Source organism: Podarcis pityusensis, assembly GCF_964106645.2.
Source record: "Podarcis pityusensis genome assembly, chromosome: 2".
In the NCBI taxonomy this organism is placed as follows: Eukaryota; Metazoa; Chordata; class Lepidosauria; order Squamata; family Lacertidae; genus Podarcis; species Podarcis pityusensis.
In genome coordinates this window covers 24,680,141-24,706,418 of record NC_138029.1, presented here as the reverse complement: position 1 = coordinate 24,706,418, position 26,278 = coordinate 24,680,141, and the positions used below count along the sequence as shown (strand labels likewise).

The window sequence follows — 26,278 nt, the reverse complement described above, 5'->3', positions numbered from 1 at the left end:
TGGCAGGTAAGAGTGTTGTTGTTTAGTCGTTTAGTCGTGTCCGACTCTTCGTGACCCCATGGACCAGAGCACACCAGGCACTCCTGTCTTCCACTGCCTCCCGCAGTTTGGTCAAACTCATGCTGGTAGCTTCGAGAACACTGTCCAACCATCTCGTCCTCTGTCGTCCCCTTCTCCTTGTGCCCTCCATCTTTCCCAACATCAGGGTCTTTTCCAGGGAGTCTTCTCTTCTCATGAGGTAGCCAAAGTATTGGAGCCTCCGCTTCAGGATCTGTCCTTCCAGTGGTGAGCACTCAGGGCTGATTTCCTTAAGAATGGAGAGGTTTGATCTTCTTGTAGTCCATGGGACTCTCAAGATTCTCCTTCAGCACCATAATTCAAAAGCATCAATTCTTCGGCGATCAGCCTTCTTTATGGTCCAGCTCTCACTTCCATACATCACTACTGGGAAAATCATAGCTTTAGCTATTCGTACCTTTGTTGGCAAGGTGATGTCTCTGCTTTAAAAGATACTGTCTAGGTAAGAGTATCTGACTGCTAATGCAATGCATTCCTAGTGAGAAGTATGTGTATTATAAGTAGTAGCTGTCACTGGAATGCTTTGACCACCAAATGCAACAACAAGCATCATGGGACACGGAAATACTCATTTGGTTTTTCTGTAATAGAATAACACCACTGGAATAGCTATGAAATTGATGGGATATTGGAAGAGAAAGTGAGGCCGACCAAACTTCTTGACTCTCTTGATTTTGTTTTGCATGCTCGACACGTTCCCCCTGTTTTTCTTAACATGCACCTGCTCCAATTTGCAGCTGGAAGTTCTGTTGGTGGAGATGCAGGACCCAAGTTCTGGCATCAAAACGCATGCTCAGAAGGTCACGGTCGTCGATATCCCGCATGCAATGACTGGTAAGTCTGACAGTAGCAGCTACAAAGTGCAACAGAAACCATTTACCCCCTTTTGTATAAAATAATCCAACAGTCAAAATTACTTTTCTGGTGCTGGGAGGACAGTCACAACAGCAACACAGTCCTTCAGCCACAAGGGGACTGCCATCCTGACACCGCGAAAGAAGACAATTTATGATAAGGAATGTTTGTGCTGCTGTGGGATCACAAAATTGGGAGCAAAATATCCAACCTACCCCTATGCCTGTAAATTACAGCAGTCCTTCCCTCAGAACACACTGAATCTGAAATAGGCAGGTAGCGGTGGTGCTTTGAAGTTGCGAGCCTGTCATTACTGTCTATTGAGTATTCTACAACAACAATTGTACTCTGGTGCCTGCCAGCTATGTTCACACAAGGCAACCCTGCAAACATACTCTAAGCACCTCCTTGTGGATTGCTATTATTATTTTTTTAAAAAAGCAAGCTCCAGAGCATGTTGTAAATATTTTACTACCATTTTGCCCTTGTCATATGTACCAAACCCTCTTCACTGAAGACAAAGGTGTCCTGGAAGTCAGTTGAAATTAGCAGGTAGAACTGGAAGGGGAAGTTATGGTTCACAGTAGTTCCTTTGTGCCTTTATGAGGCAGAGGCGTACCTAGGTTCTCTTGTGCCCTTGGCAAGGAGCTGTATTTGTGCCCGCCCCCATCCCTTGTGTTTGTCTGCTGAGGCACCCAGAGGAGATGTGTGCCTCACCTGGTTGCCCAGAGCAGTGGAAGAGTGGCCGAGTGAGGACTCGGGTAGATGGGTGGGTGAAATCCTAGCCACTACAAGCCAAGAGTGGAAAGGCATGGTTTCTGCACTCTCCTGGGCCTGCGTCCTTGGCAGAGGGTCAACCCTGACCCACCCCTAGGTATGCCCCTGTTATGAGGAGCATCGGTGTGATCTTTCTAATGAAGGAACTAAACTGCAGAGCATCGCCAAGTGCATTGTGGTTGAATTCAATGGAAAACCAGAACCACGCAAATGTGCTTAAAAGCTCAGTCCAAGGGGTAGATTCACAGAAGAAAGTAGAACTTGTCTGTTTCTTTTTAGCCACTCGGGTGCTGATTGTATGACAAGTTCCACCATCCCATGGTAATATTCCAATAAGTTCAGGAGACCAGCTCTTAACCCACCGATTGTTCCTTGAAATGTTCCAAGGCACTGAGAGAAAGTGCAGCCCCTGCCTGTCCCACACTGTTTCTTTGCCAATCTGATGATTGCTATAGCCAGCAGATTTTAATTTCGCTCCACAACAGACAGAGGAGAGGAGAGGATCATGTTCACCAGCTGCATTCTGTCATTGTGTCTTAGAATATTTAAAGGCATAGGCTCAGTCTCTCAGTGAAGAACCGGCAGCCCTGTAGGAACCTGTTTTAGTGAGTTTGCCAAATGAGCATGGACTCACCCGGAACAATTGTTGACTTATTCAAAAGAATGAGGTTGATTTTTAACTTCGCTACAAGGTGTGTACGGAAAGTTGCCCTGAGGTTGGGGAAAACAGTTCTGTGAAATTTTCCAAGACCACGCTCTGTCTGGCCACAAGCTGAACACTAAATTTGTTAAAACTGGTTTTGATTGGTATTTATATCGACTTTATTGCTGTTTCGTTTGCTTTGTTTTCCCTCCCTAATATTGCTGATAGCAATATTATTGGTGTTGCTATTGTTATTGCTAGTTGCCTTGAGTGTTATTCAACAAAAGATGGAACAAATTTTTGACTAATGAATAACAAGCACCTGAGAGATTTATGTCAAACGCCAGGAATGGAGAGATGACTTGAGAAATGCATACTTCTGAGACAAAGCCAGCCTCTTCTTAGTTGATAGTATCACTGAAGTCAACAGAATGACTTAAGAGTGCTGAAACGTACATTGCAGCTGTTTGCACTAAGCCAAACCTTGGTTTAGCATGGCATGGGAGTTAAAGAACTGGGGAGAAGCAAAGCAACTGTGAGTTCCTCTCCAGGAGACTGGATATCAGTGCAGTCTTGGTACACCATAGTTTGACTGGCTGTGTCATGTGAACCAGGACTCACTCTATCTATCTATCTATCTATCTATCTATCTATCTATCTATTTGATATATTTGTATGTTGCACTGTGGTTAAAAAATTCCAGGGCAGTTTGCATATTAAACAAATAGAATCCAATCTAGGTAGTCAGCATTCACATGAGAATATCAACATTCACCAAACTTTTAACATCTCCTATAACAGTATAAAATCAGTCTCGTCTCTGACTGAGGCAACAGGAAAATGGGGTACTTTCTATTTTGAAATCATAGCTGCCTTTCTCTGGATGTTAAACATCTGTACAGTCCTGCTAACACTGCATTTTTATTGGTTTGATGCTGATAATTGAGAAGGTTTCTGGGGGTTAGCAGCTGATCGTAAGGCTTCCAACAAGTAGGGGTACAGTTTTCCATGTTTTCCCCAATCTCTGCAGCTCCAGCTCCTGAAATCAGCTTCAGAAGGTTGGGGAACTCTCCAGAGCATGTTTACGGTGCATCGCGCATTTGTTTGGTTTCTGTGTGTGCGTGCAGGGTAAAGGGGGGGAATAACTGAAAATTTCTTTCTTATTGTTATTAACTAAGTTTCTATGCTGCTCTTCAGCCGAGGACCACAGGGTGGTTTGCAAAATAAGGACCCAAAATTGCATACCATAGTAACAAATGAAAACAATACCCCACAGTTTTAAAGGCCATAGATTGTTTCATTGCCCAATGGCACCTAAGAACATATGCAATGAAGGAAACCTTATTACTGCAGTGCATTGCACAAGGGGCTGCCTTTGAAGATGGTTCAGAAACTGCAGCTAGTGCAGAGTTTGTTGGCCAGATTGTTGATCAGAGGTAGGAGGTCTGAGCATATAGCTTCGTTTTTAGCATAGCTGCACTGGCTGCTTGTCAGGGAACTGACATCGGAGCTAGAGGTGGAGGGGAGGCTCTCTAATGATGCTGGAGAAGGGCCCAGCAGGGAGAGAGGCAGCTCAGCAGATGGGGAAGCAATTCAGTGCAACACCAGGAATAAGGAGGGGCAGATGGGGGAATCGGAGAGAGGGCTCCCAGACTCTTCACCTGACACCAGCGGGGAGAGCACTGGTCCTCCGCTACTCACGCCCTCCCTGCGCAGGAGACTTCCGCGCAGAGAAAGTAGGAGGAGACTGGGTGTCAAACAACTTTTATGTTGGAAAAGGTTTAAGAAACGCCCACTGACGGATTCTGCTAGCGACTGAGGCAGCCACGAATTGAAGGGCTGTCCAGACAGAAAGGTTTAACAAGGCAACATAGCCAGGAGAGGCGGCAACTTACGCACGAGCAACCCCATACCATTATACTGCTGATCATCTCCCAGACTCAATTTAAAGTGTTGTTTTTGAGCTATAAACCCCTATGAGGATCAGGACCCTAATACCTTAGGATCTGCCGCTCTACTCAGACCCTGTGTTTGTCATCTGAGTCCCTACTTGATGTGCCCCACTGAGGGAGGTCTGGAGGGTGTCAACACAAGAATGGGCCTTTTCATTGGCGGCTCTCGAATAGTTGAATGTATGTGTTTCAACGATGCTCCTGGCACTATCATTATCAGGTAAAGATATTCCTGTTCACCCAAGAGTTTGGCTCTTAGGGTAAGATTTCCCCCCTTTATGTTATTGCAGGATGAGCATTTTTAGTCAATAATGTTTAATATCATTTGGATGCATTTTATTTTACACACTGTACAGTGGTACCTTGGGTTACATACGCTTCAGGTTACATACACTTCAGGTTACAGACTCCGCTAACCCAGAAGTAGTGCTTCAGGTTAAGAATTTTGCTTCAGGATGAGAACAGAAATTGTACTCTGGCAACGCGGCGGCAGCAGGAGGCCCCATTAGCTAAAGTGGTGCTTCAGGTTAAGAACAGTTTCAGGTTAAGTACGGACCTCTGGAACGAATTAAGTACTTAACCCGAGGTACCACTGTATATGGTTTTTTTATCATAAGCCGCTTTGAGGTACTTTACAGAGTAAGCGACGAATAAATGCAGCTGAGCAACACCATTGGCTACAACTGTATGAACTTTAGAGGTCTTAGGCCACAGTCTTGCCTGGAATAAACAGGAACAGCTCCACTCACGTCGTGCCAGGGATGGATGATGTTTCCCCAGCATTCAGAAAATAAGCACCGCCTCTTTAAGGGAAAAGAACAGGTGCAAGCTGGGTTGCCTAGCACAGGTCTGCGTTACAGGCTAATCTTTTAATTTCATCTATTTCAGGAAGCAGATAGTAGGGATAAGAGCTCCTGGCTGCTTGGCAAAAGTCTCAAGTGATCAGCACAATGTCAGGAAAGGTTAACATTTTTAATCTGCATTGTGGAGGCATTTGGAGATGAAGATTAGGACATGCTCAGGGAGGGAGTGCATTCCTGAAGCCTTGCCCTATTTAAAACTTCTAGTTTTAACCTGTCCTACAGTGCAGAGTACAAAGATAGGTGGCAGAAACAGGGGTGGCTTAATGCCAGATTCATTCATGATATGTATTAAACTCTTCTCCCGACTCCAACTGGTTGATATTATATTTTTTCCTGTATGTATCTATGTATGTATATTTTTAATGCCTTTGAAACAAAGGCTTATTTATCATTTTCCTCCACCCAGTCAATTCCCCTACAGCTCACCAAACATACCTCTGTTGAAGATGGTAATGTGTCCTTTTGTACTGGTTCCATGCCTCCTTTTATTTTGCTCCCCAAGTTACAAGCTCTGGCCTCTGAAACCTGACATCTCTCTTTGTGTTCCGTTTTAATTTACAAACCACTAATTGAATTGCACAGTTCCTGGCTAGCTTGCCCTTTCTCTTTCACGCAGGAAATAATAAGGTTCCCAATGAGTCACCTTGTCGAGAGAACACAATTCCGTTTCCCCTGACGTTGGATTATGATTTAGCCTTTCAGTGGCAATCCTGAATACTCTCCCTCTTTCACGAAAGTATGCAGTAAAACATATGCATTGAGAACTGGCAGAAATATGAGCTTTTAGAAAGCAGAGGGATTTAGATCATTAGAGTCATAATATTAACTCCCGAAGTGGTTTTTTTTTTTAAAAAAGACCAATTTCCCCCAACCTGGTGCCCTCCAGATGTTTTGGTCTAAAACTTCTGTCAGCCCATTTGCTATGAAGGAGTTGGTGAGAGGATGAGAAGGCAGTTATTTCATCCTACGGCTTTTAGAATTTGAACAGGAAGTGCAACATCACAAGAACAGAGCATCTCCTGTCATCCCACGCCTCTCGCCTTGGTTGCTGTATTGCTAAGACTTCCATGCCACCTCTGATGTCTGTAACCAAATGAACCAGAATAGTTTACTGCCCTGAAACTGCTTTGTTCCCAGATAGCTAACTTTCAACTTCAGATTCTCTGTGTTTCCATTCCCCCGCCACACCTTAATTTTAGTTCTCCACATTTTCAATGTTAAAAATGTCTCAAAGAGTCTGTTAAAAATGACTCAAAGAATTTTGAATGCTCATCAAAGAAAGGGATGTAAACTCAAATATTTATTCATCCTGCTTTTTTTTAAAAACAGAGCTTCATTAAAAAAAAGTATGACCAACCAACCTGTGACTCAGAAACTGTGTTAGAAACTGAAATATGAAAGCTAGGAGCTAAATGGAACCTTAAACCTAGGTTATGGGTGCTGCAATGGAGTGTTTGGGCATGCTTTTTTATAACAAGAATACAAAACTGAAATTGAATGAAGTGCAGCTAAAGTCTTGTGTTCATTTTTCACGTGGTCTAGTCCTCATCTAAAGACTGCAAAAAACAAAGCCATGCTTCCCTTGCCCACCCCTCTGATATTCTTATGAGGGTCCCTTCTCCATTCTTCAGAGAGTGGCTGGAAGTGGGGAGGCAGAAAAAGGCCCTCCTTTTCTTCCAGCAGTGGCAGTTTTAATCTGAAATCTTAGGCGCAGTAGTGCGCCCAGAAACTGCTGGCATTAATGAAATCCCCTGTCACAAAATGCGCCTGGGACAATGGGAGTTTTGAACACTGTGCACATGGTTTCCCAGATTCTCCTGGTCCCTGTTGGGAGAATTGTGAACCACAGCTCACTCCATCAACTCTGCTGTGGCAGGGCAGCTGCCTTCTCTCCCCTCATCTGTCATTTGCGAGTAGCCATTCCAGCTGCATCAATGGGGGAAACAGGAAGCACGTGTCACTTCATCAGCTTTGCTGAATTAAAAGTTCCATCGAGTATCTCCTTCCCCAGAACTGCGCCAGCTGGTCATCATAGGAACATCTGGTGTAGGAAATTGGTGGCCAAGCTTTGATTGATTTTTCTTTCTTTCCTTACTGTCCCTTGTGTGTCAAGGTTGTCCGCTTTTCAGTGGGCGGCGTTGCGGGTGGGCATCGGGCTCGCAGTGATCTGGCTGGGGGCGGAGGCCAACGCTATCCGGCCGCTGTCCAATCAGCATTGGCGAGAGGCAAGGCTGCAGCAAAACTTAAACCACGGTGCGGCTGGGGGACCGCCCTCTCGCACCCTTCACCGGATCTCCTGCCCGCCCGCCCTCTTTTTATGCTTTGCTATGACACCGCCTTGCTATGGACAAATGTTTGCCCTTCTGAAACAAATCAATAAAATATTAAATACAAAGAGAAGTGAAAGTGGGATGAGCGTACGTACACGTGGCTACAAGTGACTGTCACTTTTTCAAACCACCATAGGTTTGAAACCTATCTGGAAAAAAAACCAAACTGTTACCCATTTCCAGTCTGACAAGTCTCTTGTAGCGGCTGAGGATGGGAGTTGCAGGTCTGGATCTGTATTTTCCTGAGGGGCGGGGGGGGGGCTTTCCAGATGAGAGGCGGTTCCTGTAAGCAGGTCGTGGAGGTCAGAATGTGAAATTTTGTTATTCTGATGATTTACACTGTCTGCTCTTGCTCTTGCTTTCCAGGTTCCGATATGCTACAGTGGCTTATGCAGCGCCTGCAGATTACCAACGAAGGTGAGTTTTGGTGGGAAACACAGGTGGCATTTAGTCAAGCTTCCTCCCCACCCTTTTCCTCTTCTTTGCCCCCCAGTACAGTATGGTGGTACCTTGGTTCTCAAACACCTTGGTTCTCAAACTGTGAAAAGCTGGAAGTAAATGTTCCGGTTTTCGAATGTTTTTTGGAAGCCGAATGTCTGATGCAGCTGTTGGCTATTGTTTCCAGGGCACCTGCACCAATCAGAAGCTGTGCCTTGGTTTTCGGACATTTTGGAAGTCATACTGATTTCCGGAACGGATTAAGTTTGGCGCTTTAGTTTTTGCTGTTTATTTTGCGTTTTCGTTTTTGAGGCTTTTTCAGTTAATTTGTTTTTGTGACTGTGTGGAACCCAGTTCAGCTACTGATTGATTGATTGATTGATTGTGTGACTGCGGAAATGGATAAAAGCCCCCCAATCCAAACAATGACTATTATCAATGCAGGGAAGAATTTTTTTATTTTTATTTTATCATCTACGATACTGTCTTATTTATTGAATAGTACAGTACATTGATTATTGCTTTCATTTTATGGATCGATGGTCTCGTTAGATAGTAAAATTCATGTTAAATTGCTGTTTTAGGGGTTGTTTTAAAAGTCTAGAATGGATTAATCCATTTTGCATTACTTTCTATGGGAAAGTGGGCCTTGGTTTTGGAACGCTTTAGTTTTGGAACAGACTTCTGGAACGGATTAAGTTTGAGAGCCAAGGTACCACTGTATTCGAATTCTTGTCTTTTTAATAGCTGATTGTTTCTGCATGTTTGGCTGTGCTCTGTGTGCACCAGTGAAGGCAGCTGATATCTTTCTTTTTTAGAGGCACTCAGTTTGGGAAGTATGATTATCAGGTACGGATACATCTATCCTCTTCAGGATTCGAAGAATCTGAATCTCAGACCAGACAGCAGCCTCTACAGGTTTCAGGTGAGCAGAGCAGTGAGCCACAAGCAGAAGAAATGGAAGTCTGCTAAGGTCTTTTAGACTTTTCACATAAACCTCATTCACATATCAGGTTAAAACCTTTTTCAACTCAAGGTTCACATTGCTTCATAGACAACTGCACTGGGGCTGCAACCCAGAGGAACCGGGACTCAAGCTGCAGAGGGAACTCTTTACATTTCTACAGTCAGCAGTGCTCCAGCCATGCAAAAAATGGACTCTCCATCCTAGCAAGGAGGTTCACCACCCTTCCATGAAACCATGGATAAAATTAACAGTGGTTAAATGTGAAAGAGCAGCATGCTAATTCTTGTTGCTGAAATTGTGGGTGCTTTGCTCTTACCCGAAGGGACACAGGTGGCGCTGTGGGTTAAACCACAGAGCCTAGGACTTGCTGATCAGAAGGTCGGCGGTTCAAATCTCTGCGATGGGGTGAGCTCCCATTGCTTGGTCCCTGCTCCTTCCAACCTAGCAGTTTGAAAGCACGCCAGTGCAAGTAGGTAAATAGGTACTGCTTCAGCAGGAAGGTAAACGGTGTTTCCATGCGCTGCTCTGGTTCGCCAGAAGTGGCTTAGTCATGCTGGCCACATGACCCGGAAGCTGTACACCGGCTCCCTGGCCAATAAAGTGAAATGAGCGCCGCAAACCCAGAGTCGGCCACGACTGGACCTAATGGTCAGGGGTCCCTTTAGCTCTTACCCAGCTCCAACTGGTGCCACTCTAGGGAGGAAATAAGCCAAAGCAAGGGTGCCAACAGGAATAAAATGGGGGGGCAGGTAAGCCCCACCCCACATAATCAATTACTAAACGCCCCCACCATTTGAATGGCAACGCCCATCAACTTTGAGGGATGCCCTCCCCATATTTTATTTGGGCTCAGGGAAAGGGACCTCAGCCCATAGGTGTTGGCTCCTGTGAGTCATAGTCTGGTTTGGCATCTTTACTGAACCGGGACTCATTTTCACCGAACCACGAGCGGTAAGCCAGGAACAAACCTTGGCTTCAGATTGTGGTTGATTTGAAGGGAAACCACAAGCCTGGCTTCGGATTTAATGAAAAGCCAGAGTATTACTTGATTCTTCCCTAGTGCTGTAGCATGTGGGGTGGGGGTCACAAACAGGGACCTTTCAAGCAACATCCACCTGCATGCTGCTTGTTCATGTTAAGCAATGCTTTTATTTTAACGATGGTTTAATAGGATGGATGAAGTGGGCCACAGACTTTAAGACTTCTTTAAAGCCTTTAGCAACTCATTCCTGCATGCGTTTACTCTTAACTCTGAGAAGCTTCTCACAGTCCTTTCAATCTGTGACTTTGCCTTATTTTTCACCTCTGTCCTTCTTTGTCAGCCTTTAGGAAACGTTGAAAGATACTCTTATTTGCAAGACTTTTTAGTGACTTTATTGTGCTACATTTAGCTTTTTAAAATGTTTTAACTAGATTGTTTTAATGTTAGCAGGTGCGCAGCGTTGGGGCGCCGTAGAGGAAGGGCTGCAGCTGTAATTTTACTGTCTATTATTTTTATACTGTGGTCTGTGTACATGTCACTTTACAAGGTATAGGTATGACGGGTTCCTCCCCTCGGGTTCAGCAACCTAAAAATACACACAAGGAAAATTATTCTCTTCTTTGTTTCCCTTTCCTGGCTGTGCTGCACTCTGAGGGCAGTTTTTGTTAACTCAGCAAGGCCCCAGCACTAAGTTAGCCACAGGACATCATTTTTATTGCAATTTGCTTCAGTGTCCCCCTTTAAATGAATTTATTATTGATCTCCCTTTCTCCCTCTAGGTCTCCCTTTCTGCACCACTGCAGGCCTCACTCACCTTCTCTTTTAACCCTGCAGCCTTCTGCCTCTGTACCCATCCTTGCTTCTTTCTCATTTGACCACCAAAAGTCGGCATCCCATAGCACTCTTGTTTTTGCTTTGAAATAATTTTAATTTGATTTTACAAGTGCAAAGTTATAACAATACCAAATATATGTTCAGGTTTAGAGATTTCTCTGAATCTCCAGACTCACCACCATCCCCTCCCTGGGTCCTATTGTCAACATTTTCAACTGCATAATATATCATCATCCATATTTTATATCTCTCCATATTGTCCATAGTCTTTGTTACATTACAAGTGTTATTAGAATCCTCCAGTGTTTTCATTTGTTTACAGTGGTCTCCTAAATAAATATTTCCCCATAGCACTCTTGCATTGCCACAAGCCTCTCATTTCTGTCACTCATCCAACATGTCTGTTTGTCCACTCTTTTTCCCTCTCTCCCTTCGCACCATAGTGCTTACCAAGCCCAAGCAGAGCTTGTCTGAGGCCCTGGGTAGGAGTCATTTTAGAATAAAGTTATAAACACAAACAAAAAAGCACCTGGTTCCTTGCAGGACCCCCTGGCTGGCTTTGGCCTCCTAGGCCCAGGACAAGTGTACATTTGGGACCCGCACCCGTATGGTCTGATGCTCGGTCTCTACCCCTATCTTGGTTACTTCCTCTTTCCCCATCTTACTGGGTCCTCAGTCGCTCCCTTTTCCTTCCTCCAGTTCCCGTTTTCCTCTGCTTCTCTTTATTGTTTCCCCACTCCACCCCATCTGTACTTCTCCTCACTGAATTTGTCAGCAACAGTACACAAAAACTCTCATTTTTAACCCCCTGACAGAATCTGTCAGAGACCTGTGGCCTGGGAAGTTGGCAACAATCCAGGCGAAGAGGAAGCAATGGCAATGTAGTGACACAGCATCCTCCCATTTCCCCCCCTCTGTCTCTCTCACATACATACACAGGAAGGGTGTAGAGATGTTGGAAAATTCTGGTGGAAGGAGGAATGGAAATCGTTGATGTTCACTTACCCATCTCATTTCCTGGACAGACGTCAATTCGGCGAATTTGATTTGCATTCACTGTTGTTGTTATTTTCAGTCTGCAGCTGTTAGTCTCCAGTGGATAACTCTCTCCAATTGCATTGTGTTTCCTTTGCATTGAAAGGAATGGTGTGGAATAACATGATAATTACGTGATTAATTGTGCAAAGTTTCACTATAGCAGACAGTGTGACCGAATAACATAGTTTTACGAAAGGCTGAAATGCAGTGGAATGGAAGCAGCTCTGCACGTGACAAATATGGGTTGGAACGGAAACCAATACCTTCTTACATCCCTAGTTGGGTGGACCTTACCTATTTGGACCAGAAAGTGGGAAGGGGCCATGAACAATCATTTAAAAACCTCACAGTGGTGTTCACATAGGGAGAGAGCTGCAGCTGCAACATCCAGTGAAAGTTACTATTCTAAGTGTTGTTGTTAATATTTGTATAACCACCCTTCATTTGCAGATATCAGGGTGGCTCAGAGCATAAAAACACATGATAAAAACACAAAATACATATAAAAAGCAAGAACCGAAACAAAACAATAGCCCCCACCCCCAAAGATTGGGGGCTTGCCTCTCCCTGCCTTTTTTATTTTATTTGATTCTTTTGTTTTCCAGGCCTCATTCAGAATGGATATAAAATAGCTGAGAACATACATTTACAAAAACATGAAAAATATGCAGGGCTGCCATTCACATGCCAGCTGGTAGAATGATTTAGAAGAATTTAGTTAAAGAATCAATTGATAACCTGGGTCTTAGTTTTTGTGTTCTTTCTTACAGACACCGTATTTTTGGCCGACTCAGCAGTGGGCAGCAGATGATACAGACTATGGTAAGCCATAAGATCGGGGAGGCACTCTCTGCCCTTTTAGTGAAATCTTAAAGGTGTAGATCCATAGCTGTCAACTTTTGCCTTTTTTAAAAGGGAAATTCCCTTATTCTGAATAGGATTCCTCGCAAGAAAAGGGAAAAGTTGACAGCTCTGTGTAAATCATGTGCACTTGGAGGAAAAGATGGAGTAAGTGTTTGTATGAACTCCAAAGATGATGTTTGTAGAAACTAATCAGTTCTGGGAAAGGTCCAGTGGTACCTTGGTTTCCTAACATCTCTGTTGACGAATATTCGGTTTACGTACGTCGTAAACCTGGAAATAAATGCTTTGGTTTTTGAACACGCCTCGGAAGTCGAACATGCCACGCGGTTTCCGCTGAGTGCAAGATCCTGAGGCCTAGCTGTCGGCTGTTGAGTCCTTGGTTTTCGAACGTTTCAGAACCCGAACGGTCTTCCGGAACGGATTACGTTCGAAAACCGAGGTAATTCACTTTGAAGAGGAGGGTACCCACTTACACTCTCATTTCAACTATCATTTTAAAAAAATGATTTAGAAAACATTCAGATACTGTGGTACCTCGGGTTAAGAACTTAATTCGTTCTGGAGGTCCGTTCTTAACCTGAAACTGTTCTTAACCTGAGGGACCACTTTAGCTAATGGGGCCTTCTGCTGCTGCCGCGCAGCCGGAGCATGATTTCTGTTCTCATCCTGAAGCAAAGTTCTTAACCCGAGGTACTATTTCTGGGTTAGCGGAATCTGTAACCTGAAGCATCTGTAACCTGAAGCGTCTTTAACCTGAAGCATCTGTAACCCGAGGTACCACTGTATATAATGCGTTGGACCCTTCCTAGGACTGTAGTACTTCAAGGTATGCATGGGATGTTCACATGTTTAAGCACCTCTTCATATGAAGGCAATCCATTCATATTGAAAACTGGCACCAAGGAGAAAGCTAGGTCAGAATCCCTTTTCCCTGACATGCTAGCTATCCACAGGTAGGGAGTTTTTAACATAGCAGAGCATTTGAATTTACAACCTTCCGCCTGTAGTCTGGAGTGTAACAGTACAGGTAAAAGCTGTGTCCCTTGATAATTCTGAACATCTTTAATTGCCTTAGGCCTGGTCAATGGTGTGGTAGCAGGTTCCTGAAACTATAGCCTCACAGACGCTGCTCCATGTGGCAAGTTGCAATGTGAAGCAGTACCTCGCACAATTCTGGCAGTGCTGAAACCACCGAAAAGAAGGATTGAAATGACATGTTAAGGCAATCCACACACAGAAAGCCAAGATGCATTGATTGCATATGCAAATTGGGCCATCTGTTTCTTATACTTTTTAGAGAATGTATGTGAATTTTGTTCCCCACTTTAAGCCTTAAATAAAGAATAAGATTATGTTTTATTAAATAAATATTCCACAGTCTGATACACCCTTACGTGGGACTAAGTCAACTGAACTTTGGTTTAGCTCAGGGGTAGGCAACCTAAGGCCCACGGGCCAGATGCGGCCCAATCACCTTCTCAATCCGGCCCACGGACGGTCCAGGAATCAGCCTGTTTTTACATGAGTAGGATGTGTCCTTTTATTTAAAATTCATCTCTGGGTTATTTGTGGGGCCTGCCTGGTGTTTTTACATGAGTAGAATGTGTGCTTTTATTTAAAATGCATCTCTGGATTATTTGTGGGGCATAGGAATTCGTAATTCTTTTTTCAAAATATAGTCTGGCCCCCCACACGGTCTGTGGTACGGTGGACCGGCCCACGGCTGAAAAAGGTTGCTGACCCCTGGTTTAGCTATTAGTTTACTCAGAGTAGACCTATTGAAATGTATGGGCATTTCTAACCGAGGTCCGTTCTTTTCAGTTGGTCCATTTTGCATATAGCTTGATTGGATGCGGCCCTTACTTTTGCATAAACGTGCTACAGGATTGGACTAAACTTCTCCGGCTTAATTTGGTTTGTGGAATGTGTTATTAGAAATGTGTTAATTTGGCTCCTTAACTTGCCTTCCTCTGCACCTCACTGCCGCATGAATATGTAGCTGAGACACCAGAAATCAGCAAACTGGCTTTAACCAGAGCACAAGGTTAGAATTCACAGCGGGAAAATAAGAACGGAGCAATAAAAACGCCACACAAATTGAACAAACCGACACACACACCCTCAGAACATTTTCTCATGCACGACACCAATTTTATGTTGAAACGAAACTGCCGTTCCTTTTCCAATCATGTTGGTATTAGCCAAACCTGCAATTGTGCTGCATTCATTACCCTCTACCTGTGTTAATTATACGCTGCTTAAATTGCTAGCTTTTATGGACACACTGCCTAGTTAAGAGAAATAATTTCCATAGCTAGATATTTAGTTCAAAGAGCTTCAATAAGACTTCCGGATAAAACAAAGCGTGGGAAAGATGGCTGCTTACAGTAAATTCTAGATGTGCATGCCAGGAAAATAGGAGCACTCTCTGCTGAATGGGCTTCTGTAGGAAGTGTGGTCATTTGTTTCTTGAATTCAAAGCCATTCAGAACAACATACAGCTGTTCTGATCTTAGTCCTATACACATTAGTCCTATACACATTAAGAAAAAAGTTACAATCACAGTGAAGCTTACTAACACCACTTAGAATATTCCCCCCTCCTACATTTGCCCTAAGCTTCCCGCTGCACCAGAGTTGTCACCAAAATGCAGATTCCTTTCGCTATCCCTGTGGGAATCACCTGTTGTGGAAAACAGCACTGGCTGGAGACACAAGCTTATGTGGATCTTGCGCCATGTGGATTCACCTGGGACAGAATCTTTATTTGGAAAAGATGTAATTTTACTTTTCTTTCACTGGGCCTTCTCATTAATTACATGCGTATGTTGTTGTTTTTCATCCCCAGCCATCTACCTAGCCAAGAAAAATATCAAAAGGAAAGGAGTTTTAGAAGAATATGAAAAGGTAAGAAAGTATTATGGCATCTTGTGCAAGCTTTTTGGTTAACCAAAGGTTGAGGGGCCCCAGTGGGACGTCATAGAAGGCTGCCCCAGTATGCATGATGTCGAGAGATGCCACAGGGATCGGCGCAGCCTGGTGTGAGGTCACATTGGCCTGCGCAGTGTCTCCAGGTGCTGCAGGAATCCATGCTGACTAGTGGAAGGTTGCACCAGACTGCGCAGCATTGTATGTGACGACATGTGTTGGCTCCCCCAATCTTGGGGGCAACCTGCGCCTCTAGTAAAGCACATCCATGGCGGTGGAGCATTAAAGCTCAGTAGTGGACCATGTGCTCTGCATGCAGAAGATCACAGTCTCTGACATCGGTCTGGCAGGGCGCCACTGCAGGTTAACTGAAGACAATACTGGGCTACCTAGGCTGATGATCTGACTTAGCAGAAGGCAACTTCTTGTGTTCCTGTAATTCAGCCATGGACTACCAAGATTAGCAGCAGCCCTGAGCTTTTGGATAGCATGTAGTCCCAGCATCATAGATTCACAACTGTAGTGTTTCCGCCCCCACTTCTCTACTTTCAGATTTTGGTTTCCCCCCTCACCTATTAAACTACATCTATTAAACAGATTTGTCAGCTTAAATATACACCACATTGCTACAACAGCAGTGGGCTAAGCTAATAAATCTTACTGAGAAATCTCATCAATCTTACTTGTTCCGTGTTTCATACGTGTGGCCGTGTGCTGTAGCACTTTATCACATCCTTCACGCTGCGAGCGAAACAGAAGTCTGTGTCTTTCCTTGCTGTCTCACTGCTGCTGTTTTTCCAGGAAAATTATAACACGCTGCACAAAAAAATCAACCACAAATGGGACTTCGTTGTTATGCAGGCCCAGGAACAGTATAGGTGAGATGCTTAACACTGTTTCCCCCCCCTCTTTTCGCCTTTGTTTTGAGTGATGCAGTGAGCAGTAAGCAATTTTCAAATTCTCAGTAGCCGAGGAATTATAACACATTCCCATTCTCTCTAAAACAGCTTTAAAAAATTGACACGGACTGCTGCTACATCTGTGAAACTCTGCCTTTGCTTTTGCACCTGCCTGTTACCAAATGAGCTTGCAGTTCTGCTTACAAATAACCACACTGGTGGCAGTTTGTGCTGCCTGCTTGAAAGGTGTAAATACTGCTTTCTGTCAATGCAGTTTCATTTTTCTCTGATAATGAGGGTGCCTGACTTGGAAATCCATTTTCAGAGAACTCTTCTACTGATTCTCAGTAGCAGGTTTTTATTTTTTTTAGAGCTGTTGGCAGTAGCTGCTCTTTTGCACTGGCGGGCTCATTGTGCTGGTTTCAGCTAGTGGAATTGGGGTGGTTGGATCTGGCTCAAGCTGTCGGTGTTTGGTGATGTCCATCAATATCTTTGACCATGTACTAAGCCAGGAAACCTTAACAAAATGTCTTAAGTGAGTCTACAAAAGCAGAGTTGCTGTGACCTCTGTGGTTGCTGGTTAAATGGCCTTTCCTGTGAGATAACTTGAAAGGATGATTGTGCTCACACTTAGGGAATGTGTCTTGTCCTCACATCAAATTCGGTAGTAACCATTGTAACTTTCCCTTTACCAACAAGGTCTGCAGGCTCTTCACTGCAGTTCGTCCATTGTCTGCTTGCACAGCATCTGTGGTATTAACTCCTCCTCCCCAGTTTGGTGTCATTTGCAAATTTGATGAGCCATCCCCTTAATTCCTTCACCCAATATATAAAAATGTTGAACAGTAATGGGCCAAGAACAGAATGTTGTGACACCCCACTTGTCACTTATTTCCAGGATGATGAATAACCATTAGTGAGCATTATTTGGGGCTGGTTGATTAACCAGCTACAAATCCACCTAACAGTCACCTCATCCAGTCCACATTTTACCAGCTTCTCCACAAGAATATCATGGGGGACTTTGTCAAAAGCCTTACTGAAATCAAGATACACTGTGTCCACAGCATTCCCCTGATCCACCAAGTCTATCAGAGAGAGAGAGAAAGAAATTCGTCTGGCATGACTTCTTTTTGAGAAACCCCTGCTGCATCCTAGTAAACAAAGCATCCTTTTCTAAGTGCTCACCAACAGACTGTTTAACTATCTGTTCTAGCACCTTTCCTTGTATTGACATCAATAGTGACCTAGGTCTTCCTTTTCCCCAACTCCAGTCCTCAGGTGCCTCACCAAGAATTCTAAAATGCTGGTTGCGATTTGAGCAGTCTGGTAGATGTGTGGAGCCCTTGGGCCAGGGAACTTTCTGTTCCCTCCTATCATTCTGTGGATAGTTATTTTATTCTATTTAAGTAGCCCACTTTGTACGTGGTTCACCATGGAAAAGTAGTGTCTGTATAAAAAACACTGATGGTGATTTTAGGGGGGGGGGATTCTACTCTGACTTTTGGTTCAGTCGCTAAAGGGTATAGTCATGTGGTCAGGAGAGGAAGGATGGGAGGAAGAGTGCCTGTAACCAAAAAGGAAAATACTCACAGTAAAATCGTAGGCAGTGGACCATTCTGGAACATGAGAATTAAGAAATAATTTCATTATACACCAAATTCCTGGTCCATGTTATGCTACTTGCCAGGGATGTGCAGGTAGTCCTGTGACAGGGAAGTGGGCCTATTCCACTTTGATTTGTTGAAATAACACTTCCCTCCTGAATTTGCAGGACAGGAAAAGAACGAAAGAAGGAAGATCGATATGCTCTGGACTGTCAGGAGAAAGCCTACTGGCTAGTGCACCGAACAGCTGTAAGTGAAGAATAGACATATCTAGTAAACAATGTGGTTCTGTGATTCTCATTAGAGTAATAATAATAGGATCATATTATTGTAGAGTTTGAAGGGACCCCAAGTGTTATGTGGTCCAAGTCCCTGCGCTATAGTTTTGCACACCCGAATCGGTGAGTACTAAGAGGTCTAGGGGGCTTTGGCTTAACGTTTCCTTAGAATGAAGGTCATGGGAAGCCGTGGTTTCTTTCTGCTGTATGGTTTTATTTCAACGTACATGGAAACGGAGCATATGAAAGAGGTTCACAGCATGAACACCCTTATATTTTATGACGCACCTTATTTCTGTGATTGTGAGTTGTTTGGAACAGTTTTAATATTGTGTTTTAACTGTTGCAACCCACCTGGGATCTTGGAGCGAAAGGTGGACGACAAAACTGTATTAGTAATACAGTCATACCTTGGGTTAAATATGCTTCAAGCTGAGCGCTTTTGGGTTGCACTCCGCGTCGACCCAGAAGTAACAGAACGCGTTACTTCTGGGTTTCTCAGCTCGCGCATGCGCAGACGGTTAAAATGATGTCACGCGCATGCGTGGAAGAGATGAATTGCAACCCGCGCATACGCAGACGCAGGTTACATTCGCTTCAGGATGCGAACGGGGAACCAGAATGGATCCCGTTCGTATCCAGAGGTACCACTGTACAAATCTTGAGCTGTTATTAAGTTTTTGGTGGTTCCGTCCCCAAAACCGTGGCTTTGGATTCAGTAGAGGTGTCACGTCAAGTCAAGTTCAAGATGAGACTGACTATTCTTCAACACTTTCCTCCTGCTGGGACCCAATTTTAGCTCACCTTACAGAAGCCTCTGTAGCTAGTAGCTTCTTTGGCAACCAGTTGCCTGTACTCTTTAGACATGCAAGGAGACAAACTTGACAAGAGCCGTCAGCTTAACAAAGAGACTGGTTTGTCCACTTTGGCATTATCTTTTTTCTACAGAATCTCATCTCACAGTTTTAACTCTTGCAATAGGTAGTTTGGAATCACTGCAAGGGAGAAGGGAGGAATGGCTCTTCTGGCAGAGAGATAAGGACGCCCAGATATCCTGCTTCCTGCAGGTGGGGGAAGTGAGGCACAAGCTTGCACAGGAAGCAGCTGGGGTTTAAGCCCCTGTCTTCTGAGAACTGTGCATGCTGCATACATCTGTGTCGGGTGCATTTAGTTCCTTGAAGTCAGCTCCTGCAGCTTGACCTCAGTAATTGCAAAGGGGTTGCGATCGCACTCCCACCCGCCAAACACAGCAGGAAGAATGGAGGCAAGCCTGATACAGTGGTACCTCAGGTTACATACGCTTCAGGTTACATACACTTCAGGTTAGAGACTCCGCTAACCCAGGTATAGTGCTTCAGGTTGAGAACTTTGCTTCAGAATGGGAACAGAAATCGTGCTCCAGCGGCGCGGTGGCAGCAGGAGGCCCCATTAGCTAAAGTGGTGCTTCAGGTTAAGAACAGTTTCAGGTTAAATACGGACCTCCAGAACGAATTAAGTACTTAACCCGAGGTACCACTGTACACAAATGCACGGCACCACTGCCTCCTCTCATGGCCTGATCTATCCGCGTTGATCTTTCCACGCCCACGAGCGCTTTTGGGCGAATCTTCCATGCTGGGGAAAGACTCCAAGCTGTGGAGCACAGCACCAAGTTTCTGTTATTTTGGAGGCACTTCTGGCAGATGCCGGTGGGGTGTCTTCCTGAGCAGTGCCGCACTGATCACAGCATGCCGCATGGCTCTGACACATGCCAAAGAGCTACATTCGCTAATCCCAAGTCATAATCAAAGATCCACTTTTAATTGTGCACACGGTGTAAGCGGCCAACTGAGAGCCCAGCGGTTAACAGACAGAGAAGGTATAAGCCTCCGGCAAATGTCAGGCTGTAATTGGAGCTTAGCTTGCGGGGGGCGGGGAAATACCATCTGTAGAAAAGGCCCCTGTGCCACAGCAGCCCCTTTGGTCCTGGTTCATCTACCCTGCAGAATCCCCTTTGATCACACCAGAGCTGAATTTGGATCTTTCTCTTTCTTGAGCTGTTTCCCCTCTTTTCGCCCTTTTAAGATAGCGCTGGCTGGAGTTTAATTATTGATGGCCAAACTTCAGCAGACGTCAGATAGCTGATCAAAAGCAAAGCTGTGCTCCAAGCAGATGCGACAGCGGTACCAGTCTATTTGCCATGTCGAGGCACCCCCTTCCCTCACTGGGCAGGGTTTTCTCTGCATTGTCCCAAGTTCCCATGCCAATAATTTTATTTTATTTTTTGCTAAAAACACACTTAAAAACATACAGAAGGTGCTGTTATCGTTCAGTTTGTCAGGTGCGATGAAAGACGAGACTCGCGTGCTTTTAAGAGACCTGATGAAAAGGAAAATTTGCCCAGTGGTGCTATTCTCAACTGTTCATTACCATGGCCATTGCTAGGATAAGCCCGCTCACCCTTTCGCGTGCGGCGGCATTGTAGGAGCCAGTGTGGTGTAGTGGTTAAGAGCGGTGGACTCATAATCTGGTGAACCGGGTTTGATTCCCCGCTCCTCCACATGCAGCTGCTGGTGACCTTGGGCCAGTCACACTTCTCTGAAGTCTCTCAGCCCCACTCACCTCACAGAGTGTTTGTTGTGGGGGAGGAAGGAAAAGGAGAATGTTAGCTGCTTTGAGACTCCTTCAGGTAGTGATAAAGCGGGATATCAAATCCAAATCCAAACTCATTGCGGGATGGAGGAGGCTTCACTGGGGCCCCTATGGAGGAATTCAACCTGGCTGGGCTCTTCCTGATGGGCGGAGGGGGCGTAAGCCTATCAGGAACCGGATCCTATGCCTGCACCCAGTGGTGGAGCTTCATGCTTCCCTTGGATCTGCCCCTCGCTCATTTAAGCAGCCAGCACCCTGGGTTCAGCTGGTTTCTTCCTGCGCTGGGTTTTCTCACCAGTCTCTTTGGTCTCTCATTATACGGGTTGGGTTATGGGAAGTCCGATGCCTGGTCCTGCAAGAACATCATAAGACTTGAAGACTCGGCCACCTGGGATACTGGGCCCATAGCAAGTGTGTCAATGCCAGTGGACACTGCCAGGATGCCAGGGCTCTGACACCTGCCCAGTGGGGCTGGGTGCTAATGCTGAACTCAGCCACGGCTGTGCATAGTCTGTGCCAGCCTTCACCATTCTGGTGCCCTCAGAATGTTTAGGACTAAAACTCCCATTAGCACCAACTAGCATGACTGTGCTGATGAGGGCTGATGGGAGTTGAAGTCCAAAAACATCTGGCAAAAGGCTGGCAAAGGTTGCTCTGCACTGGAAACGAAACAGCGTTTTCCACCAAGAATACTGTGCTCTGTGGAAATTTGCAAAATGGAACAAATTTGCATCTGTTTCCCCATAGCTGCTTATTTTTATGTATTGAATTAGCAGTTGCAGAATATTGAATTTTGTCTGCTTCTCTTAACCCTAGGAATAGCCCAGGGATTACTCGGGCAGAATTGTAGAGAACACACAACGCTAGCTGTGGCATATTAATTAATATTTCTGCAGCAAACACAACTAGAATAAAGGTCTTTTGTAATTTAGGCTTCTCTGGTGGACAAGCTGGTGGAGTTGGAGAAGTTTTGGGAAAGTAAAAAAAATTGGAGACCTTTTTGTTGGGGATAGTTTTGATGGAAATTCCCAGGTGTCAAAAAATGTTATTTATGTATGCCACTACTGTGGCCCATGTTTTGTTAGCCCCAAAATGGAAAACGTGTGAGGTCCCAACTAATGGCAACTTAAGCTGACGGAATATGCACAGCTTGCAGACTTAACATATAGAATAAGAGAACAAGAAGAACATACGTTTAGAGAAGATTGGAAAATGATTACAGGGGGAAATTGTGTACACTTGAAAACATTGGCAACATTAACATAAATTCAACAGTGTAAATAAGTTTTGATGGATGCAATAATGGAATAATGAATGGTTTAGTTTATGTAAAATATGCAGGGATTTATGATATGCAAAATGAACTATGGAAAGAGAAGAAGGGAAGTCACTCATATTTTAAGGATGTTTAAATGAGTATTCTAAATTGTAAAACAGAAGATATATATAAAAATTTTGGAATATATATATATATATATATATATATGTGGAGGTCAAAAATTATTCCAAAATTTATTTGTCTTACCACTGGCAGCTAAATAATTGATGCAATCATACTTGATATTATAAACAATATTTTTTTAAAAACAACACAAATATGTAATTGTATGTTTTGTTGTTTTTTGACTGTAATAGCCAGGGATGCAGGACACACTTGACTATGGCTTAGACCGAGTAACTGATCCTTGTGAAAATACGGTAAACTAGGTAAGTTTGCATTCCTTAGTAGCACTCTGATTGTATTTTTGAATGGTGACAAAGCTTTCTGTATCTGCATTGTAAGGACATAAGACCCAACGAAGTCAAGATTGGGATTGAATGTCCGACAGCTGGGGGTGAAAATGGGCAGATATGGAGGGGGTATGATGCAGTATTGAGAAGAGAAGACTCGCTGGAAAAGACCCTGATGTTGGGAAAGATTGAGGGCACAAGGAGAAGGGGATGACAGAGGACGAGATGGTTGGACAGTGTTCTCGAAGCTATGAACATGAGGTTGACCAAACTGTGTGAGGCAGTGGAAGACAGGAGTGCCTGGCGTGCTCTGGTCCATGGGGTCACAAAGAGTCGGGCATGACTAAACGACTAAACAACAACATGATGCAGTATACAATCATTATGGAGTTCCAGAAAATGTTTGATCCACACTGATCACTCAGTTTTGAGTACCAACAAAAAGTATGAGAGTGCTAACCATTTCTGCCACTGGGTGTTTTCTTCTTTTGAATAGGAATAACAACTTAATACAAATATAATGTCTTGCTCAGGGTTTGTTTGACCTAGTTCTTACTAAGGCAGTCAACCTATATCCTAGCTGTTTTTATTTCAGGGGGATATTAAACAAGGCGAAGGAGATCTGTGAGTGCAACCCCTATCGCTTTTGATTTGGGCAAATATGAGTTGCAGGGGAGAGGAACTGGGTCCAGATTGGGACTATAGTGTTGCAGGGAGAGAGGGCTTATCTATTTGCTTCCTTGTGCCATTTTCCAGGTGAAATAGGCTACGACTGGAGCTCCTGGTTGCTGCCTTAGGGAAAATTCATATGCCTGGTGTCAGGGGTTCAGGGACAGAGGCACAGGGTAGGCAGGAGATGGAGAGCGATGGGGATGAATCCCAGGACAGCGAGGAAGAGGATGACAATGACTCTAGAGATTCCATGAGTCTTTCCAGCGAATCAGAGGATTCCCAGAAGGGGGCGCCGGTGGTCAAGGCCAGGGGAGCCCCAGGGGGGACGTGTCAGGAGCAGGGGGCCAGCGGGGGATCCCAAAGTGGCAGCTGGGCGTCAGGACCAGCCTCCCCGCCAGAGTGCAGCGAAGGGGGTGGAGGTTCCAGTGTATCAGGGGAGGCTGCTCCGGCAGTAGAGAAAGGAGGGAGGTCGGAGCAAGCCACCCTCCCGGAAGGGGAGGGGAGTAGTGAAGGGAGTAGCGTAGCTGTCAAAAGGAAAGTTAGAGGTTGGGGGCGCGCGCCAAGTTCAAATGTAGAGGCGCGCGGAAGTACAGGGAGCCCGGAGGAGGGGCCAGGTCCCAAAGCCCGCAGGAGGGGGCAAGAGCAGTCTGATTCCGCGTCGGAGGAATCCAGGAGGGGTGAAACCCCAGCGGGCAGAAAGACCCTGCGGAAAAGGAAAGAGAGAAAGAGGTGGAGCAGCGCAAGCCTCTTAAACTGGTGCAGAGGAGGGACGGATTCAGAGGGGACTTCAGCGGTCTAAGCCTAGCAGACGTAGGGCTGCGCGCCTCGGATCTGAAGCAAACAATGAACTGCAATAAAGACTTTTGTATATAAGAAAAGATAGGCGTTGGTCTTTTGTGAGCTGAGACTTGAGGCAGCCCTGACAGTAAGTCCCCTCTCCAAAACTGCAAAAAATTTTTTTTGCAAAGCTCACGAAGTTTGGCAGACATGACTACGGAGGAGCAGATAACGACCCTGCAAAACGCAGTCGCTGAACTCTCCGTTGCAGTACAGGTCTCTCAGAAGACAGTTGCCGAAGCAGAAGCGCGATGCCAGGATCTGCAAGCCAGGTGGGATCAGGCGTGCAAACAGGGGTTCCCGGGGTCCAGATCAGAGGGAATCGGTCTCGGACGGAGGGGGGGCAATTTAGTAGCCCACTTCGATGGGAACCTGAAGCATTATCCCAATTTCAGAGCAGACGTCCTATACGCGCTGCATTTGCTTCGAAAAGACTTCAAAGATGAGGAGGAGAAAGTAGGCTTTATTGTGTCCCATTTGCATGGGGAAGCTAGAACCTGGTTACGCAATTTGTGGCGCGAAGATGGTCTTGCCCACAGGGACTCTGACGAATTTGTCAAAGCCATGGACGCTTGCTTCCAATCTACCGTTGACGTTGATGTGGCGCGCCAGGAGATGCATGGATTGCGGCAGGGCAAGGCTACAGTGCGTCAGTACCATTCTCGCTTTTTTGCATTGCTGAATGTGCTGGGCTGGGAAAAGGACTCCCTGGCAGTGAGAGACTTGTTCTGGGAGGGGCTTCATGGCTCAGTAAAAGATGAGCTGGCTAGGGGAGACAGACCTCAAACCCTAGCAGACGTCGTGCAGAGGGCACTCACGATAGGGGTGCGCCACGAAGAACGCCCTTGGCACAGTGAGGAGGGGCGTCACGTCCGCCCACCAGCTAGAGCGCCTCCTTTTCTTCTTCACAGGGACCTGGGACGTACAAATCCCTCGCCTATGCTGAAGGGAGGGGAGGAACCAATGGAGCTGGGTCGTGCAAAGGCTCAGCCAGCTGCCGGAGCCTCAGCGTCCGGAGCAGTCAAGCTGAAGCCTCCTAGAGGGACCAGGAAGTGTTACATCTGTGACAGTGCACAGCACATGGCTAAAGAGTGTCCCCAGAGGCTTCAGAAGCACACTGCAGCCTTAGCAACAGTAACAGGGGAAGCGTTCCAAGGAGAACAGTTTCAGGGAAACGAGAATGCCTGGCTGGAAGCAGAGATGCTGGGGCTCCGCCAGGCAAGTCAGTGAAGCAGTCCCCAGCGCTTTTGCAGCCTACAGACCCCTTACCACCCAAGCCAGTGGTGCAGCTCACTGCTACTCTCCAGCTACCTAATGGACTCACCCTGGAAGTCCCCATTACGATTGACTCAGGGAGCAACGCAGACTTCGTGGGGATGCAGTTCATCAAGCAGCATCGCATAGCGCTACTACCAGCCACACTGCCTCTGAACGTCGTCACGGTAGATGGCAGAAAGTTGCTGGGTGGGCAAGTGGTACAACAGACGCCACCCATGCTGCTGAAAATTGGGAATCATCGCGAGGTCATCAGTTTCAATGTCACCCAACTGTCAGACACGCCTATAGTGCTAGGCATGAGTTGGCTGGATAGACACAGCCTATCCTTAGCGTGGTACCAGCGGCAGCTCACCTTTGGCTCGTCCTACTGCGCACAACATTGCATCCAGACCGGCCAGGAGGAGGAGGGCCAGGAGGAAGGGCAACAGTTGCATCTAGGCATGGTGCAGGCAGTGCCCCACAAGTACAAGGGGTTTTTGGAGGTCTTCTGCGAAAAGGAAGCTGACCAATTACCACCCCACCGGCCCTACGACTGTGCAATTGACCTCTTACCAGGGGCGACGCTGCTGACTGCGAAGCTGTATTCCATGTCTGAAGATGAGATGCAGGAACTCCGGGAGTTCATAGCTCACAATTTGAAGCGGGGATTCATCCGAGAATCCAAGGCCGTGGGGGGCAGTCCTGTGTTTTTCGTGAAGAAGAAGGACACGCCCCCAAAAAGGCTCATTGTGGACTATAGGGCCATCAACTCGATGACAAAGCCCAAGGCCTTCCCCATGCCCAAGATTGACGACCT

General features: G+C 45.6%; 1 protein-coding gene across 5 annotated transcripts in view; it reads left to right on the top strand.

Annotated features, from left to right (window-relative positions):
• Window positions 1-26,278, top strand: part of RGS9 (regulator of G protein signaling 9) — a 74,548-nt gene that overhangs the window by 7,067 nt on the left and 41,203 nt on the right. For 3 of the 5 annotated variants that reach the window (XR_013982677.1, XM_080994548.1, XM_080994549.1), the window contains exons 2-9: window positions 816-912; window positions 7,865-7,915; window positions 8,755-8,861; window positions 12,528-12,579; window positions 15,470-15,528; window positions 16,351-16,427; window positions 18,223-18,304; window positions 22,600-22,662. Coding sequence is in view for 2 of the 5 variants with exons in the window: in XM_080994548.1 (XP_080850674.1) it covers window positions 816-912; window positions 7,865-7,915; window positions 8,755-8,861; window positions 12,528-12,579; window positions 15,470-15,528; window positions 16,351-16,427; window positions 18,223-18,304; window positions 22,600-22,662 (588 nt within the window). In the remaining 3 variants the exon portion in view is untranslated. Of the gene's footprint in view, window positions 1-815; window positions 913-7,864; window positions 7,916-8,754; window positions 8,862-12,527; window positions 12,580-15,469; window positions 15,529-16,350; window positions 16,428-18,222; window positions 18,305-22,599; window positions 22,672-23,296; window positions 23,320-26,278 lie in introns of those variants that run through there. The other 2 variants (XM_080994551.1, XM_080994550.1) reach the window with 2 other exon arrangements.